The 21,188-nt window shown below is 44.4% G+C and overlaps 1 protein-coding gene across 1 annotated transcript in view; it reads left to right on the forward strand.

Moving 5' to 3' along the window:
• The first annotated feature begins 2,829 nt into the window (after positions 1-2,829).
• LOC139276894 (histamine H3 receptor-like) overlaps positions 2,830-21,188 on the forward strand; it is a 94,189-nt gene continuing 75,830 nt past the window's right edge. The window contains 2 exon segments of the mRNA XM_070894889.1: positions 2,830-2,901; positions 7,304-7,377. Coding sequence (XP_070750990.1) covers positions 7,359-7,377 — 19 coding nt within the window. The 5' untranslated portion in view covers positions 2,830-2,901; positions 7,304-7,358.

The following is a 21,188-nucleotide window of genomic DNA, read 5'->3' on the forward strand; positions in this document are numbered from 1 at the left end:
CTTAGTCCTTGAAGTTGTCTGTCATCGCCTCTTTAGTAAAGTAGCAATAGCCAGGCAGAAATGGTGTGGTCTGTAAATACAAGTCCTTTGATATTGACTTGAGTGAACGTATCCCCTGCGATGTTGTGGGATTTGGAGATCTGCCCTCCAAATTCATCCTGTCCAATTCATGCATCACGATGGGAACAGCCAACGGGATTGCCATCTTCACAGCTTTGTAACTACTGCTGCAGTAGGAATTATCCAGGCTCTAGAAAGATAAATCTTAGCCAAACTTGGGCTAAGAACAAAAAGCCAACAATATGGAAGGAAACAAAGTATGCAAGATGTTCAATGGATAAGCAGAGAAATTCTCACTGCCAAAAAAAACACTTAGCAGCACAACAAGTTAATGTGACAGTGGCAGTCACCTTGTTTTAAGATGCATTCCAAAGCAGGCCAGACTCCTTTCTTTGTCTTGCATTCATTTTATTGGGCTATTAGGATGGAGATTCAGTTGAACCATGTGAAATTCAACTTTGGAGCTCATTTAAATAAGTTCCATGTATGACTGTATGACCGGTTTCTTGCTTCTCTCAAAAACAACTATTGGAATGTTAGGTGCAGCATGAATCAGGTGCATGAAGTGGGCGGGGGGAGGGTGGGGTCAATTTCTCAATCTGCATCCACAGCCAGTGAGACTCATGCCCTCAGCAGCTCAGAACATTTGAGGCTGTGGTACCTGCTTCCCGAACACTCAGCGGGTCAATGCACCACAACAACAACTTGTATTTATATAGCACCTTTAACATAGTTAAACGACCCACAATGCCTGATGAGGTGCTGTGCCATATGGACCAGGATGATTCCAGGTTCAATCTCTGAGCTCTGCTGCATTAGCTGATGCTAGCCGAGGAGAAAGTAGGGTTGTTACAATTTGTCCTAGCAACCCTGCACTAAGAAAGTGGGGAAACATCACACCCTGGTCCATTCTGCAGTCACCCCCAGCACACTCTTCCCTTCCCACGGCACCTTCCCATGCAAGCACAGGAGATGCAAAACCAGCCCTTTTATCTCCTCCCTTCCCACTGTCCAGGGCCCCAAATACTCCTTCTAGGTGAAACAGCGATTTACTTGTACTTTTTTCAATTTAGTATACAGTATTCGCTGCTCACAATGTGGTCTCTCTACATTGGGGAGACCAAACGCATATTTGGTGACTGCTTTGCGGAACACCTCCATTCAGTCCGTAAGTGTAATCCCGAGCTTCCGATTGCCTGTCACTTCAATTACCTGCTCCCCTCCCACTCTGAGCTCTCTGTCCTCGGCCTCCTATACTGTTCTAATGAAGCTCAACGCAAGATTGAGGAAGAGCACTTCATCTTTCGTTTAGGCACTTTACAACCTTCTGGACTCAACATTGAGTTCAACAATTTCAGACCATAACCATATTTGACCTCCCGCCTCCGAACTTATGTAATTTTTTTCTCTCTGTCTCCCATGGCAGCTGCAAATTATTCCGCCATTCACATCCTATCTAGACTAACCTTTTTCTAACTTCTGCTATTACCATCGGAAGTTGGCCCATCATGCCTTTTGTCTCACTAATCTCTCCTGTCTTGCACTCTTATCACAGACTTTCCCTTTTGTTCTTTCCTCTCCTCCCCCTTTCAGTGCTCCTTAAGATCTGTTCATTTCTAACATTCGGCAGTTCTGATGAACGGTCATTGACCTGAAACGTTAACTCTGTTTCTCTCCACAAATGCTGCCTGACCCATTCTGTGTTTTAATTTCTGATTCCAGCGTCCACAGTATTTTGCTTTTGTGTTGTTGTGCCCAGCATTCCTGCTCCTCATATTTGCAAGCAATTACTCCCCTACCTCTCCTTTGAATATTATGGTGACACTCACTATGTAGGTTCCCACACATGAAGAATGGTCATTTAACAGCTGATCTGCTTGTACCCCACCATCAGTCACTACAATCAGGAGGAGAGATCTAGTGGTCTACTCCAGCACTTGATCCATCTTTCAGATGAGACATTAAACCAGGTCAGGTGGATGTAAAAGATCCCATGGCACTATTTCAAAGAAGAGCAGAGGAGTTATCCCCGGTGTCCTGGCCCATATTTATCCCTCAGTCAACATCACTGATTATCTGGTCATTATTACATTGCTGTTTGTGGGAGTTTGCTGTGCACAAATTCGTTTGCTGTGTTTCCTACATTACATCAGTGACTACACTCCAAATTTGGGATATCCTGAGGTTGTGAAAGGTGCAATATAAATGCAAGTTTTTTTGATATCGGAGAGTCAGGAAGTTCCTATCTTTCAGAGAATATATTGGGACTGAATTTACAGCTCCTATGGGTGCGTATGAGGTGCGCACACACCCATAGAGCCCGTGCAAGTTCTTTTGACAGATTACACACATCCGCTAGTAAAGGACCTCTGCGGGCGGAGAGTTGGTCTATTGTCCAACTTCTGCCCAGCGAATGTCCTTGAAATTCTTACACTGGTAAAAGCAGGAGTAAGGATTGCTTTTACCAGCACAAGAGTTTTAAAAGATAGAAAAATAAAATGTTATCATTCATTTATATATTAAGGTAAGTTTATTTTTAACCCTGTTAAAAAAAAAATCCAAAAAATAAATTTTGGTATAAAATATTTAATTAAATTGCATTTTAATTCATTTTAAATATGTAATATGTTTTTAAAATTTATTTAACGTGTTTGTGTGTATTTGAGGGTATTCCCATTCATACTTGTGACAGCTCCGTAGAAACGGAACTCACCATAAGTATGAATGGGGAAATCCCCCTACTTTCATTGGTTGCGCCAGCCCACGTGATCCCAGGAGCTTGCGAAGCAGGCCTATGTGCAGAGGCCAGGGACCATAGTCGCCGAACCTGCGGACCATCAGGTAAGTTCATAGATTTTTTGCAGGTCGGAGGCATCCGCCCGCCCGCAGGAAGCTTCCGATCGCAAAATGTGGGCCATTACTCCAGTTCAGATTATAAACTTTATTGGTTAGGTCTAGAACTGTGAAATTGAAAAAAATTCTGGTTACATAGAAAAGTAAACTGTTCCTATGAAAGGTTGTGGAAAGCTTGGCTGGAACTGCTCCAGTCTGTAAAACAGGTGATAATATTGCAACAGCAGGTGCTTTAGTAAACTAACTAAGCTGGGCAAACCAGTCAATGCAGCTTTGCCAAGTGACACTCCTTATGCACAACTTGTGCTCGTCAAATGTATTCTATCTCTCACTGCCCCACCCCAACTCTCAGTTGTGCTTTTTCAGTGCTCATATTGGTTCTGTTGGTACATAAGAACAGGAATAGGCCAATTTAGCATCTCGAGCCTGTTCTGCCATTCAATGCCTGATCTGTATCTTAACTCCATCGACTCACCTTGGTGCTGTACCCCTTAATACCCTTGCCTAACAACAATTTATCAATCTCAGTTTTGAAATTTTCAATTGATTCCCAGCCTCAACAGCTTTTTGGAGAGAGAGTGCCAGATTTCCACTACCCTTTGTGTGAAGAAATGCTTTCTGACATCACTCCTGAACAACCTAGTTCTAATTTTAACTTTATGCCTCCTTGTTTTAGACTTCCCCACTAGAGGAAATAGTTTCTCTCTTATATATCCTGTCATCTCTGTTGATCACTTTAAACATCTCAATTAGATCACCCCTTAATCTTCTATATCTAAGGGAATACAAGTCTAGTCTATGAAATCTGTCCTCATAATTTAACTCTCTTAGGCCTGGTATTATTCTGGTGAATATGCACTGCACCTCTCAAACCACTGTATCCTTTCTGAGCTCCAGTGCCCAGAACTGAACACAGTAGTCTAAATGTGGTCTAACCAGAACTCTGTACAGCTGCATCCTAACTTCCACCCCTTTGTATTCCAGTCCTCTTGAAATAAAAGCTAACATTCCATTAGTCTTTTAAATTACTTTTTGTACCTGTTCACTAGCTTTTACTGACTTCTGTACTTGGACCCCTAAATCTCTCTGTTTATCCACAGTTCCTCGCTTCTCGCCATTTAGAAAATACTCCAATCTATCTTTCTCAGGTCTAAAGTGGACTTTCCCCACATTGAACTCCATCTGCCACAGTTTTGCCCACACACCTAACCTACCAATGTCCCTTCGCAACTTTTTGCTCCCATCTACGCTATTTATTGCGCCACGTACTTGGTGTCATCAGTAAACTTAGATTTACAACTCTCCCTTTATCTAAGTCATTTATAAATATAGTGAAAAGCTGAGGCCCCAGTACAGATCTTTGGGGTACAGCAGCAAGCATTGAAATACCTTGTATAGCAACTGTTTGCATTATTGTTAAAGGAGCATGGGGAGGGGGGGTGACAGAGCTCTATGACTGCGTACTCAAATGTACAAATAAATTGTAATTTACACCACCTCCTTTTCTACCACTCTCATTTTGTACTGATAATAGCTGACAGGACAACCAGTTCTTCATAATGCAGAAGAAAATGGTGGTGCAGGGGCAATACAAGTTTTAAAAATACAGTGTTACAGGGGAAGCCTGAAAGATTCATGCAAAACTGCTGCAGAGTGATAGTTCAAGATTTGGGATTAATACTGCATTTTTAGGGCTAGTGTGAGAAAAATCATAGCATGGCACCAGCTTTAAAATGCAAGACAAAGTAATTGCAGTCTGATTGCTTAGTTGGTGCCAACCTGCTTTGGTGCCTCACTACTTTCATAGCATGACTTTGTTTAAACTGCACTTTTAGAATCTGTCCAATTATCAGTGCCATTATTACCCCTCTGTAAAATAGCAATGCTGATCATCTGATTTCATACCGTTGTGTTGACAAGAATTAGTCTGCATCCACTTTTACATCCCAGAAGTCTTATTGAACTGCAATAAAATAAGCCAGATGAACAGCTAATTCTAGCGCACCCTAAGAAGCTATCGATCTTGTACCTGCGCAATATGTTTAAATGGGAGGGCAAAACACCAACACGAAGACAGCACTCAACTAGAGCCATACTCTGAGCAGCTTTTAGAATAGGATTGGCAGAGGCCTAGGTGCAGATCATCGTAGGTTGCAGCATCACAGGTTGCCAAAGCAACTAAAAATGACAACAGCACTGGGATTTATTTCTAGGGGTATAGAATTCAAAAGTATTGAAGTTGTGTTAAACTTGTATAGGATACTGGTCAGGCTGCACTTGGAGTACTGTGCACAGTTCTGGTCTTCATACTATAAAAAGGACATAGAAGCATAGAAAATAGATGCAGGAGTAGGCCATTCGGCCCTTCGAGCCTGCACCACCATTCAATAAGATCATTGCTGATCATTCCCACAGTACCCCTTTCCTGCTTTCTCTCCATACCCCTTGATTCCTTTAGCCATAAGGGCCATATCTAACTCCCTCTTGAATATATCCAATGAACTGGCATCAACAACTCTCTGCGACAGGGAATTCCATAGGTTAACAACTCTGAGTAAAGAAGTTTCTCCTCATCTCAGTCCTAAATGGCCTACCCCTTATCCTAAGACTATGTCCCCTGGTTCTGGACTTCCCCAACATCGGGAACATTCTTCCCGCATCTAACCTGTCCAGTCCCGTCAGAATCTTATACGTTTCTATGAGATCCCCTCTCATCCTTCTAAACTCCAGTGAATAAAGGCCCAGTTGCTCCAGTCTCTCCTCATATGACAGTCCAGCCATCCCTGGAATCAGTCTGGTGAACCTTCGCTGCCCTTCCTCAATAGCAAGAATGTCCTTCCTCCGATTAGGAGACCAAAACTGAACACAATATTCCAGGTGAGGCCTCACTAAGGCCCTGTACAACTGCAGTAAGACCTCCCTGCTCCTATATTCAAATCCCCTAGCTATGAAGGCCAACATACCATTTGCCTTCTTCACCGCCTGCTGTACTTGCATGCCCACTTTCGGTGACTAATGAACCATGACACCCAGGTCTCATTTCAATCTCCCCTTTTCCTAATCTGCCGCCATTTTGATAATATTCTGTCTTCATGTTTTTGCCCCCAAAATGGATAACCTCACATTTATCCACATTATACTGCATCTGCCATGCATTTGCCCACTCACCTAATCTGTCCAAGTCACCCTGCAGCCTCTTAGCGTCCTCCTCACAGCTCACACTGCCACCCAGTTTAGTGTCATCTGCAAACTTGGAGATATTACACTTAACTCCTTCATCTAAATCGTTAATGTATATTGTAAAGAGCTGGGGTCCCAGCACTGAGCCCTGCGGCACTCCACTAGTCACTGCCTGCAATTCTGAAAAGGACTCGTTTATCCCGACTCTCTGCTTTCTGTCTGCCAACCAGTTCTCTATCCACGTCAGTACATTACCCCCAATAGCTTGTGCTTTGATTTTGCACAGCAATCTCTTGTGTGGGTGCTTGTCAAAAGCCTTTTGAAAGTCCAAATACACCACATCCACTGGTTCTCCCTTGTCCACTCTGCTAGTTACATCCTCAAAAAATTCCAGAAGATTCATCAAGCATGTTTTTCCTTTCATAAATCCATGCTGACTTGGTCCGATCCTGTCACTGCTTTCCAAGTGCGCTGCTGTTTCATCCTTAATGATTGATTCCAACATTTTCCCCACTACTGATGTCAGGCTAACCGGTCTATAATTACCTGTTTTCTCTCTCCCTCTTTTTAAAAAGTGGTGTTACATTAGCTACCCTCCAGTCCATAGGAACTGATCCAGAGTCGATAGACTGTTGGAAAATGATCACCAATGCATCCACTATTTCTAGGGCCACTTGCTTAAGTACTCTGGGATGCAGACTATCAAGCCCCGGGGATTTATCGGCCTTCAATCGCATCAATTTCCCGAACACAATTTCCCGCCTAATAAGGGTATCCTTCAGTTCCTCCTTCTCACTAGACCCACTGTCCCCCAGTACATTTGGAAGGTTATTTGTGTCTTACTCCGTGAAGCCAGAACCGAAGTATTTGTTCAATTGGTCTGCCATTTCTTTGTTCCCCATTATAAATTCACCTGAATCCCACTGCAAGGGACCTACGTTTGTCTTCACTAATCTTTTTCTCTTCACATATTTATAGAAGCTTTTGCAGTCAGTTTTTAATGTTCCCTGCAAGCTTCCTCTCATACTCGATTTTCCCCTTCTTAATTAAACCCTTAGTCCTCCTCTGTTGAATTCTAAATTTCTCTCAGTCCTCAGGTTTGTTGCTTTTTCTAGCCAATTTATATGCCTCTTCCTTGGCTTTAACACTATCCTTAATTTCCCTTGTTAGCCATGGTTGAGCCACCTTCCCCGTTTTATTTTTACTCCAGGAGAAAGTGCAAAAAGGATTTACAAGATCGGTACCAGAACTGAGCGATTGCAGCTATGGAGAAAGATTCAACAGGTTGGTGCTTTTTTTCTTTGGAAAAGAGAAGACTTTGAGGAGAGCGGAGAGAGGTTCATAAAATTATGAATGGGTTGGGCAGCATCCGTGTGCAGAAAATATTTCTACTTGTTGAAGAATCCAAAATTAGGAGCCATGAATACAAGATAGTTACTAATAAATTCAATAGGAAAATAAGGAGACATTTCTTTACTCCGAGAAAGAAAGACTTGGATTTATATAGCGCCTTTCACGACCATCGGACGTCACAAAGCGCTTTACAGACAATGAAGTACTTTAGGAGTGTTGTAATGTAGAAAACGCAGCAGCCAATTTGTGCACAAGCAAGCTCTCTCAAACCGCAAAGTGATAATGACCAGATAATTTGTTTGTTATGTTGATTGAGGGATAAATATTGGCCAGGACACTGGGGATTACTCCCGTGCTCTGCTTCGAAATAGTGCCATGGGATCTTTTACGTCCACTTGAGAGAGCAGACGGGGCCTCGGTTTAACGTCTCATCTGAAAGATGGCAGCTCTGACAATTCAGCGTTCCCTCAGCATTGCACTGGAGTGTCAGCCTAGATTTTTGTTTGTGCTCAAGTCCCTGGAGTGGGACTTGAACGCACAACCTTCTGACTCGGAGGCGAGAGTGCCACCCACTGAGCCACAGCTGACACTGGTTAGAATGTGGAACTCCCTATCACAGGAAGTAGTTTAAGCAAATAGCTTATATGCTTTCAAAAGGAAACTAGATGAGTACATGAGAAAAAGCATTAGAAAGATAGTCTGAATGGCTGAGGTAGATGGAATAGGAAAAGACTTGTGGAGTATAAACACCAGCACAGACTAGTTGGGCCGAATTACCAGTTTCTGTGCTGTATATTCTAAGTAATCTGCCTGCCATCTCTAATCAATGTAGCAACTCTCGCCTGGCATGAGAGAGCCGGGGTGACCAGTTCTGCTGGTGTTCAGGCTCAGCAGTTACTTCTACCCTGTCCAAATAGCCGGTTGACCCCAGTCAAGGAAAACATTCTTCAGGGTGTCTTTCTCAGCCAGTTTGCTCCGGCAAGGTTGAGAATCCCCATTTTGGCTTTCAATGGTCTGATTCAAGTGTCAGTGGTTATTTCCTCTCTTGAGCTTGAGTGCTGCAATGAGTAGACAGTGCCTCATTCCAGTAGCTGAATATGAGATTTCTTTGCCAATAAGGACGAGCATTCTTGTACCAATGATTAGTGTGCTTTATTCAAAGGTCGATTTGCCCTCTGTGGCAGCACGCTCACCACTAAGTCAGAAGGGTGTGGGTTCAATCACCACTCCAAGACCTGAATACGTGATCTACGCAGACACTTCAGTGCAGTACTTGGGGAGTAATGCATTGTGGAGATGTTAAATCTGCCTGTTTAACAATGTCTGTTCAGGTGGACATAAAGGGGGGAATTTTTCAGGAGGCCAACGGGCGCGATCGATGGCGGGTTGGGAGGGAAAAAAAAATTTTTGACAGCAGGCCAGGACCCAGGTGTCAACCCGCCGCCACGCGCCTTTCCAAAATGTCGGGTCTGTCAACGCTGAGCAGACCCAAGAAGCAGCAGCGGGGGGGGGCAATTCAGGTCATTATGACCTTGGTAACAGCCACTTAAAAAGCATTTTGAGACCACTTTTAGATTTTACAAGGTCGCCCACGGGGTTCACGCTGTTCAGGGATCACATCAGGTAAGGAGGTCAGGAGTTGTGCGACCGTGAAATCATTTCTTTACTTGACAGCTACAAATGTGCTATAAAAGCTCCCTTCTCACAACTGTTCACTTTCCATGCTCAGAAGTTGTTGCTTACTGCATTTGGAAGACAGATGGAGATTACTGCGGGTTGCATGTGTTTGGAGTAAATTCTCTATCCAGTGTCACCTCATTGGAACAACCGATCTCACCATGGACAGATCGCTTCTGTCATCTCAAGTTCACCTGCCATCCATTACATCAGCATTGGTGTCCCTGAAATTATCTCGCCTTGGTCCTCAGAATCGCACCAAGATCAGCCCAATCACCAGTGGTATCAGGCACACCAGCAGCACCAATAACAACACCAATCTCCGCAATCAACTGATGCTGCACAGGACATGGCATCAGCACCCAACCACATTACTGCCGAGGAGGCCAGGGATGGCCTCACCATAGCCAGATTGTCTTCACTTGATGCTGTACACCCTGGCTGCCACATGATGCGCCAGGTTTGCATCACACTAACACCATAAAGCACCCTACAATGCCCAGACAATTACTTTCACACTCATCACCATTGTGGGGGGTACCATTATGTCTCTCCATTCACTGCAGCTCACTAAGCCACTTCCAAAGGTGCACACAAATCTGTCCAAGAACTCAAAGTGTTGAAAATAAAGATTTAAATGTTTGACAGCACATTAACAGAAACGTCACATGAACATTGACTAAAGCACATAAGTGCCAACCTGTAATGTATTTGCTTCATGGGTTCTTTGCTTAAGAATTCATAGCAATATGTTGCTATTAAGAACTATTTGGTTTATTAGCAAAAGGTTTAACAATCACATTACACATTACCAGATCATCCACCAAGCTCACAACCATCTGCTACATCGTGGATTCCTCGAACCCAACTGGCTGGGATTTTATTGAGTCTTGTGAGCATCACGTGACTGACTAATCCACTCCCACTCAACAGCTCTACAACTATTTTAAATATATTTTAAGCCAAGTGCCACCTTTCGTAAAGGCACAAAAATCCACAAATTAACTAATAAACATTAAAGGGAACCATGACAAATTAAATTAAACTTTTGTTCCCTGTTGAAATGATGCACTCCAGTTCCTCCAGCGACCACCTCTCGTGGAAGGCCGCGAGTGTACCGGTGGACACCACATGCTCCAGCTCCAGGGACACCATGGCTTGGATGGAACCGTGGAAGAGAGGCAGGCAGTTGGGCTGAACGACCCCTTTGACCGCCTGCTGCCTGGATCGGTTGATGACCACCTTGGCCATGCCCAGGAACAGTCCGACGAGGAGGTCTTCCGACCTGCCCGCTCCCTTCCGCACAGGATGCCCAAAGTCAACAGCTCTACAAATCTGTGAGCATCCTCACAGGTGCATACATTACATTAACCTTGTGTTAGTTGGTCTGATTGGGCGAGGATGAGGGTAAGTGTGAGGTATGGCGAGTGAAATAGGGAAGTGATAATGTAGAGAGGGATGGGTAGAGGTGCAAGGTAAGTTGGTGCGAGTGAGGATGTGCAGGAGTCGGGTAGGGAAGGCAGAGTGATGGGGGATGTGATCAGCAGGATGAGGTTATAAGAACATAAGAAATAGGAGCAGGAGTAGGCCATAGAGCCCCTCGAGCCTGCTCCGCCATTGAATACGATCATGGCTGATCCGATCATGGACTTGGGTCCATTTCCCTGCCCACTCCCCATAACCCCTTATTCCCTTATCGGTTAAGAAACGGTCTATCACAGTTTTAAATTTATTCAATGACCCAACTTCTACAGCTCTCTGAGGCAGCGAATTCCACAGATTTACAACCCTCTGAGAGACGAAATTCCTTCTCATATCAGTTTTAAATGGGCGGCCCCTTATTCTAAGATTATGCCTCCTAGTTCTTGTCTCCCCTATCAGTGGAAACATCCTCTCTGCATCCACCTTGTATAAGATTATGAGGGGGCATGACATTTTGATAAGATCACCTCTCATTCTTCTGAATTCCAATGAGTAGAAGCCCAACCTACTTAACCGTTTCTCATAAGTCAACCCTCATCCCCGGAATCAACCTAGTGAACCTTCTCTGAACTGCCTCCAAAGCAAGTATATCCTTAAATATGGAAACCAAAACTACGCAATATTCCAGGTGTCGCCTTACCAGTAACTGTAGCAAGACTTCCCTGCTTTTATACTCCATCCCCTTTGCAATAAAGGCCAAGATTCCAACTTGACCTTTCCTGATCACTTGCTGTACCTACATACAATCCTTTTGTGTTTCATGCACAAGTACCCCCAGGTCCCGCTGTACTGCAGCACTTTGCAATTTTTCTCCATTTAAATAATAACTTGCTCTTCGATTTTTTTCAGCCAAAGTGCATGACCTCACACTTTCCAACATTATACTCCATCTGCCAATTTTTTGCCCACTCACTTAGCCTGTCTATGTCCTTTTGCAGGTTTTTTGTGTCCTCCTCACACATTGCTTTTCCTCCCATCTTTATATTGTCAGCAAATTTGGCTACGTTACACTCGGTCCCTTCATCCAAGTCATTAATATAGATTGTAAATAGTTGGGGTCCCAGCACCGATCCCTGCGGCACCCCACTAGTTACTGATTGTCAACTCGAGAATGAATCATTTATCCCGACTCTCTGTTTTCTGTTAGTTAGCCAATCCTTTATCCATGCTAACTATATTACCCCAATCCCTGTGAACTTTTATCTTGTGCAATAACCTTTTATGTGGCACCTTGTCAACTGCCTTCTGGAAGTCCAAATACACCACATCCACTGGTTCACCTTTATCCACCCTATTTGTTACATCCTCAAAGAATTCCAGCAAATTTGGGGGTAGTGTGCTGACGTGGATTGAGAACTGGTTGGCAGACAGGAAGCAAAGAGTAGGAGTAAATGGATACTTTTCAGAATGGCAGGCAGTGACTAGTGGGGTACCGCAAGGTTCTGTGCTGGGGCCCCAGCTGTTTACATTGTACATTAATGATTTAGACGAGGGGATTAAATGTAGTATTTCCAAATTTGCGGATGACACTAAGTTGGATGGCAGTGTGAGCTGCGAGGAGGATGTTATGAGGCTGCAGAGTGACTTGGATAGGTTAGGTGAGTGGGCAAATGCATGGCAGATGAAGTATAATGTGGATAAATGTGAGGTTATCCACTTTGGTGGTAAAAACAGAGACACAGACTATTATCTGAATGGTGACAGATTAGGAAAAGGGGAGGTGCAACGAGACCTGGGTGTCATGGTACATCAGTCATTGAAGGTTGGCATGCAGGTACAGCAGGCGGTTAAGAAAGAAAATGGCATGTTGGCTTTCATAGCGAGGAGATTTGAGTACAGGGGCAGGGAGGTGTTACTACAGTTGTACAGGGCCTTGGTGAGGCCACACCTGGAGTATTGTGTACAGTTTTTGTCTCCTAACTTGAGGAAGGACATTCTTGCTATTGAGGGAGTGCAGCGAAGGTTCACCAGACTGATTCACGGGATGGTGGGACTGATATATCAAGAAAGACTGGATCAACTGGGCCTGTATTCACTGGAGTTCAGAAGAATGAGAGGGGATCTCATAGAAATGTTTAAAATTCTGACGGGTTTAGACAGGTTAGATGCAGGAAGAATGTTCCCAATGTTGGGGAAGTCCAGAACCAGGGGTCACAGTCTAAGGATAAGGGGTAAGCCATTTAGGACCGAGATGAGGAGAAACCTCTTCACCCAGAGAGTGGTGAACCTGTGGAATTCTCTACCACAGAAAGTTGTTGAGGCCAATTCACTAAATATATTCCAAAAGGAGTTAGATGTAGTCCTTACTACTAGGGGGATCAAGGGGTATGGTGAGAAAGCAGGAATGGGGGACTGAAGTTGCAATTTCAGCCATGAACTCATTGAATGGCGGTGCAGGCTTGAAGGGCCGAATAGCCTACTCCTGCATCTATTTTTCTATGTTTCTATTTGATCAAACATGACTTGCCCTTCATAAATCCAGGTTGACTCTGCCTGACTAAATTGTGCTTTTCCAAATGTCCTGCTACTGCTTCTTTAATAATGGACTCCAACATTTTCCCAACTACAGATGGTAGGCTAACTGGTCTATAGTTTCCTGCTTTTTGTTTGCCTCCGGTTTTAAATAGGGGCATTACATTTGCAGTTTTCCAATCTGCTGGAACCTCCCCAGAATCCAGGGAATTTTGGTAAATTACAACCAATGCATCCACTATCCCTGCCACTAATTCTCTTCAGACCCTAGGATGCAAGCCATTAGGTCCAGGAGATTTATCTGCCATTACTCCCATTATCTTACTGAGTGCCACTTCCATTGTGATTGTGTTAAGTTCCGTCACCTCCCCCCCCCCCCCCCCCCCCGCCTCTCCACCTTCCCCCATAGCCCCTTGACTATCCACTGTTGGGATATTTTTAGTGTCCTCTACAGTAAAGACTGATACAAAATATTTGTTCAGAATTTCTGCCATCTCCATGTTCCCCATCACTAATTCCCTGGTCTCGTCCTCCAAGAGACCAACATTTACTTTAGCCACTCTTTTCCTTTTTGTATACCTGTAGAAACTCTTGCTATCCGTTTTTATATTTCATCTAGTTTACTTTCATAGTCTATCTTCCCTTTCTTAATCATTTTTTTAGTCATTGCTGGCTTTTGAAAGCTTTCCAATCTTCTGTCCTCCCACTAGTTTTGGCCACTTTGTATGCCCTTGTTTTTAATTGGATACCATCCTTTATTGCTTTAGTTAGCCACAGATGGCTATCTTTTCTTTTACACCTTTTCCTCCTCAGTGGAATATGTTTTTCTTGAGAGGTATGAAATATCTCCTTAAATATACGCCACTGTTCATCAACCGTCCTATACTTTAATCTATTTTCCGAGTCCACTTTTGCCAACTCTGCCCTCATACCTTTGTTGTCTCCTTTATTTAAGCTTAGTATGCTGGTTTGAGATCCAACTTTCTCGTCCTCCATCTGAATTTGAAATTCAACCATGCTATGATCACTCATTCCAAGGGGATCCTTTACTCGGAGATTGTTTATTATTCCTGTCTCATTACACAGGACCAGATCGAAGATAGCCTGCTGGTTGGTTCCGTTACATACTGCTCAAGGAACCCGTCCCTTACGCACTCTATGAACTCTTCCTCAAGACTACCCAGACCAATTTGATTTGTCCTATCAATATGGAGGTTAAAATCACCCATAATTATTGCTGTTCCTTTTTACAAGCCCCACTATTTCTTGGTTTATACTCCGACCAACAGTGTTGCTACTGTTAGGGGGCCTATAGACTACGCCCACCAGTGACTTTTTCCCCTTATTATTCCTTATTCCACTCAAACTGTTTCAGCATGCTGATCATTTGAGCCAATATCATTTCTCACTATTGCAGTGATTCCATCCTTTATCAACAGAGCTATCCCGCCTCCTTTTCCACTCTGTCTGTCATTCTGAATTGTCAAGTACCCCTGAATGTTTATTTCCCAGTCCTGATCACCTTGCAACCACGTCTCTGATATGGTTACCAGATCATACCCATTTGTAACTATTTGTGCCGACAGCTCATCAAATTTGTTACGGATGCTGCGTGCATTCAGATAGAGCTTTTATGTGTATTTTCTTACTATTTTCTCCTGCTATGACCCCAGTTTCTGATACACTCTTATGTTTATGGATTCTGTCCTTCCAGTCACGCTCTGGTTTTCATTTCCCCCCCCCCCCCCCCCATGCTACCCGGCTCTATTGCTTTCACCTTGTTCTTTGAGCTTTTAGGTTTCTGCTCACCTGAACCCTCCCCCCAACTAATTAGTTTAAAACTCTCTCTGCAGCCCTAGTTATTCGGTTCGCCAGGACCCGAGCCCCAGCACGTTCCAAGTGGAGTCCGTCCCGACAGAACAACTCCCTCTTAGCCCAGTACTGGTGTCAGTGCCCCAGGAAACAAAACCCATTTCTCCACACCAGTCTTTGAGCCACGAGTTTAGCTCTCTGATCTTATTTAACTTATGTAAATTTGCTTGTAGCTCATGTAGTAATCCAGAGATTATTATCTTTGTGGTTCTGCTTTTTAATTTGGCCCCTAGCTGCTCATAATCCCTTAGCAGAATCTTCTTGTCTGTCTTATCTATGTTATTGGTACCCACGTGGACCACGACAACTGGATCTACCCACTCCAAGTTCCTCTTCAGCCTTGAGGAGATGTCCTTAACCCTGGCACCGGGCAGGCAACACAGCTTTCGGGACTCACGTTCATGGCTGCAGAGAACTGTACCTATCCCCCTAATAATACTGTCCCCTACTCCTACAATGTTTCTTTTTACTCCCCCCGCTTGAATGGACTCCTGTACCACGGTGCTGTGGTCAGTTTGCTCATCCTCCCTGCAGTCTCTGCTCTTGTCCACAAAGGGAGTAAGAGCCTTGAACCTGTTGGACATGAGCAAGGGCCGAGGCTCCTTCATCACTACCTCCTGGATCCCCATACCTTCCTCACTCGTAGTCACACCCTCCTGTCCCTGACCACGAGCCAAATCTGAGTTAGTTAACCTAAGGGGTGTGACTACCCCTTGAACACAGTGTCCAGGTAACTTTACCCCTCCCTGATGTATCGCAGTGTCTGCAGCTCGGATTCTAGTTCATCAATGCGCAGCTGAAGTTCCTCGAATTGCAGACACTGCAGAAGTGGCCACCGTGGACCTCAATGGGGTCCACCACCTACCACATGTTTCAGCACTGACACAGTTGAGTGTGGCTTTGTAGTAGTGTTTCATGATCAACTGAGATAATTGAAAGGTTTGCGCCACTGCAGCCTGGTCCTCCTGGCGACATCCCTACTTGTGTCCTCCTGTGTAATGTGCAACCAGGCTGCGTTGGTCTCCTGGGGAGATCTCTTCCGCCCATTGGAAGAGAAGAGAACCTCCCTGCATGCTGTGATTCCTCCATAAGCATATGGAGGGAGTCATGGGAGAGCCTGTGTGCAATCCTGCACCTCCGTGCAATGTTTGTCAGTGTTTATAGCACATCAATGCTACAGAACACTGACAGCACAATTGTCAAAACTAATTTTTCATGGTCTCTTTTAGAAAACTGCTGATGGCGCATCATCAAGTGACTTCACCAGATCCGCTTCCTTCAGTTGGCCGGGAAACGCGCTGGGTGGGCTTAACAAGTCCATCAACGTAAAATCCCTCGACACAGCGGGCTGGAGCCAGCAGCGAGGCCGGAACCCGACCCTGACCACACCGGATCAGCCGCGGTAGGGAAATCATGGCCAAAGACTCCATGACTCTTTTTCAAAGAAGAGCAGGGATTTTTCCTGGTGTCCTGGCCAACACCTCAACCAACACCACCAAAACAAATTAACTGGTCATTTATTTCACTGGTGTCTGTGAAATCTTGCTGCACACAAATTAGCTATTACATTTGCCTACATACCAATGACTACACTTCAAAAGTAATGTATTGGCTGTAGAGTGTTTCTGGACACCTGAGGACACAAAACACACTGTATAAATGTGTATTTTCATTCCCAGTTGATGAATCAGGTTGGGATCATAGAATTGAGGAAATTAAGCAATCCCAGCAGCCTTTGAATATCTGACGCTTTGAGTCTGAAGTTGCCGGACAGCAATAACATATGAACAATGACGGACAGGTAAAGACCATCTGGTCCATCGAGCCTGTCCCACACAATTGCAATACCTTGTGTATCACAACATATTCACTCCACCACACCTGAAACCATGTGATCTCTTGGGAGAGGCAAAAAAAACATTAAAAAACCCAGGTCAATTTGGGAAATTCCACTCTGACCCATCTAGGCGTTCAAAACTAGTCCAGGGAATGACTCTGGTCTTGAAATCCCTACAGTACCTACCTTCTGTAAGAGGTGATCTCTGCCGCAGCCAGAAACAAATCCAACTTTCACTTGAAGGAATAAGTTGTGGAATCTTTCACTGAGTTACTCCATTAACTCAACAGGGATCTGCAATACTTTATTTCAATGCCATTCTGGAGCAATGATCTTAGAATTCAATAATGGCTGAATACTGGGTCGAAACTGAATTTTAGTATCAATTACATTTTTATTTTCTCCTTTGGGTCTCATGCCTAACTTATACCTGCTTCTGTTAAAATAAAGGGGTCACCCAAAACATTAATGCCTTTCCATCTTGGCTGACCTGTGTTTTTTTTGGAAGATTTTCTGGGGTTTTTCAGTTTTCATGCATTTCCATTTATATAAAAACAATTTCTGTTAATCTAGCTAATGTCAGTATCCGAGAACTCCAGCAATAAAATGGATACAACCTTTTAAATCAACAGAAGTCAAATTTTGCTTTAAGACCAAAATTCCTTGGAATGCAAATGCAGTCATTAATTATGTAAGATCATTTATTTTTTCTTCTTTCCCATTCGTCAGCGATAAATAAATGCATAAAGCAGGACTTTGTGATGGTGAATCAAGGCTTTAATAAAACAATTTGTTCAAAGCACGAGTATGTTATTTAACTACTTCTTTCGTACGGTAGCAGCAAAGCAAATCAAATGTCAATATCCAAGTTAGATATCCAGGCCAAAGTTTCCGCTGCAACAGCGTGGATATCTTGTAGGCTGTCTGCAAATTTCCTCTGAGGGCAGTGCTCAATGATGTGCTCCAGGGTCTGATTAGGAGCTTCACAGTCGAATGATGGGGATGCTTTAATCTTCCAGCTATGGAGAAGGTGGCAGCATCTATCATGACCAGTTCTGAAGCGGTTGATGGTTGCCCACTGTTTGATCCTACAGTTTGTACTGTGAGGTTTGATCCGACAGATTGTCCTTGATTACGACTGCAAAATGTTCTTGCACACTGATCATAATTCCACCATACAGTAGTTATGTGAAATAGCAACATCTACTGGCAGAAGAGCACTGCTACATTTTAAACATTTTCATTCTGGCCATCAAAATTCTGGTAAGTCTGTTAAAATCAAGTAGCGCTTAGAGTCTCCTCAGCGAAATAAAGTGTTCACTCTGTATGTACAGAAATCAAGTGCATGCAGTACATTGCTAGAGGTTAGCGGAGGACATCTTGAGACACAATTTTCCTAGGAATCTACAAAGGTGAAGATTCAGTTTCAGCTGGTCAGCCTAAAACGTGCAAGAACGATTGTGATGTTTGTTGCTTTCTTTCCTTGATATGCAACGTGCAAAAAGCCTCATAACAGCAGAATTTAAAACGAGATATTTTGAAAGAAAAAAACAAGTATTTAAAGTGTTTTTGTCACCGTGGGCTTCATATCTGGTACTACGTAACCTTGGGGCCACCAATAGAATTGAAAACCATATTCCCATTAATTTGTGTGTGTATTAAATTGCTGATACCAACCAATCTTGGTGCTGTGGGTTACGATTTACCACCATCATAGTTGCCATTGTTCAGCCAATTTGGTTGACTCCACCTAACATTAAGAAATTAAGAATGCAAGAGAACACATAGCTCAAATTGTGAGCCCCAACAACAAACCAGCTGCAGTGCTGAAGATCTGTGCACTAGATGTCTCTTTAGCCAAGCTGTTCGAATATACCCATGACACTGGCATCTGCCAGACAATATGAAAGGTTCCAGAGTCATATCTTATCCAGAAAAACAAGATTACACTAACCCGACCAATTATTCCCTATCAGCATCCTCCCAAGCATCACCTAATCACCAATAACCAGCTCACCAATGCTTATTTCGGGTTATGAGAGAATCACTTAGTTCCAGACTTCATCACAGCCTTGCTCCAAGTAAGAGCTGAATGCTAGAGAAGAGTGGAGAATAGCTACCCTTCATCAAGTGAGAATTCGACCCAGAGTCAAAATCTCCCCGGGCCTCGACATACGAGTTTGTCACTCGCTCAGGTCCTCCACATACACCGATCCTGCCGACTTAAAATTGAGGCCATGGAGGGATTTGAAAACAAGGATGAGAATTTTAGAATCGAGAAGTTGCCGGACCGGGAGTCAATGCAGGTCAACGAGCACAGGGGGGATGGATGAACGGGACTTGGTTTGAGGGCTGCAGAGTTTTGAATGAGATAATGTTTACGGAGGATGGAATGTGGGAAGCCAGCCAAGAGTTTGTTGGAGTAGTCGAGTCTAGAGGGAATAAAGGCATGGATGAGAGTTTCAGCAGCAGATGAGCTGAGGCAGGGGCAGAAATGGGGGATGATACAGAGGTGGTCTTGGTGATGGAGCAGATGTGAGGTCAGAAACTCATCTCAGGATTAAATAGGATGCCAGGGTTGCGAATGGTCGGATTCAGCCTCAGACAGTGGCCAGCGAGAGGAATGGAGTCGATGATTTACAAAGCACCTTTGGGAAATCATCTCAAGATGCTTCAGACGAACATAATCAGACAAAAATTGACACGAGCCAATCATCGTCATCATCATCATAGGCATTCCCTTGGAATCGAGGAAGACTTGCTTCCACTCTTAAAATGAATCCTTAGGTGGCTGAACAACCCAATACGAGAGCCACAGTCCCTGTCACAGATGAGATAGATAGTCGTTGAGGGAAGGGGTGGGTGGGACTGGTATGCTGCACGCTCTTTCCGCTGCCTGCGCCTGTTTTCTGCATGCTCTCGACGATGAGACTCGAGGTGCTCAGCGCCCTCCCGGATGCACTTTTTCTGTAAAGTCCTGACCCTGCAGTACAGACTTACACGAGGCACATGCTGAAGTCAAGGTCACTCAGGACCTGCACTTTTATTTCACAGCTCTCGAATGCCGCACTTGCTTGAGACCTGCCTTTATACACCTGTGTGGAGCAGGTATGCAGTGTCTCCTGCAAGTGCACCCCTGGTGGTAAGATATGCTTGTGGTTACGGGTCATATCTAGTTACAGTCATGTATAGCATGGTAAGATACAGTTATGTACAGTAGTGTGAGATACATGACATCACCCTCCCCCAAGGTCTTATTGTCTTTATAGATTCAGTCTCTCAGGTGGTCTACACTCTCACGTGGAGCATCTTAGTTGAGGTTCAGTTGTTTGCCTTGGTGCCTGTTTTTCTTTCGGTGTGATTGCTGGTATCTCACCTGGGCTGTCTGTTTCGTTCAGTATGATTGTTGGTGTCTCGCCTGGGCTGTCTGTTGGAATTGCCCTTTCCTCAGGTTGTTCCCTCTGTCTGTCCACCAGATGTGGTGTGAGTTCCACATTGTAGTCTGCCTCTGGTTCTGCAGTGTTGTTGGTGAATCTACTTTTTACTTGGTCTACATGCCTCCGGCAGGTTTGGCCATTGTCCATTTGTACCACCAGTAGCCTGTTTCCTTCCTTGCCTGTTACTGTCCCTGCAAGCCATTTGGGACCCCTGCCATAGTTTAGCACAAACACTTTGTCCCCTATCTCATTCCACCTCCCCCTCGAATTTCGGTCATGGTACTCAGTTAGCTTCCGGCGCTTTGCCTCTACAATTTCATGCATGTCTGGGAGGATTAACGAGAGCCTAGTCTTTCAGGTCCGTTTCATCAATAGTTACGCGGGGGGAACCCCAGTCAACGAATGCGGACGAGATCTGTATGCCAGCAGCAGTCGCGACAGGCAGCTCTGCAGCGTGGGACCTTGGATTTTAAGCATGCCTTATTTAATGATTTGCACTGCTCGCTCCGCTTGGCCATTGGAGGCCGGCTTGAACGGTGCCGTCTTAAAGTGATTTATGCCGTGGTCACTTACAAAATCTTGGAATTCTGCGCTGGTGAAGCACGGACCATTATCACTGACCAATATGTCAGGAATTCCGTGCGTTGCAAACATGGTTCTAAGGCTCTCCACAGTGGTGGAGGTGGTGCTTGAGTTTAAAATGGTGCATTCAATCCACTTTGAAAACGCATCGACAACTACGAGGAACATTTTGCCATGAATGGGCCCGCATAGTCTACGTGCACCCACGACCACGGTTTGGTGGGCCAGGGCCAGGGGCTCAGGGGGGCCTCCCTGGGGACATTACTGAGTTGGGCACAACTGGTGCACCGTCGGACGCAGAGCTCCAAGTCCGCATCAATGCCAGGCCACCAGACGTGGAATCTGGCTATGGCCTTCATAAGAACGATCCCCGGGTGCTCGCG

This window comes from Pristiophorus japonicus, chromosome 12 (assembly GCF_044704955.1).
Source record: "Pristiophorus japonicus isolate sPriJap1 chromosome 12, sPriJap1.hap1, whole genome shotgun sequence".
NCBI classification, from domain to species: Eukaryota; Metazoa; Chordata; class Chondrichthyes; family Pristiophoridae; genus Pristiophorus; species Pristiophorus japonicus.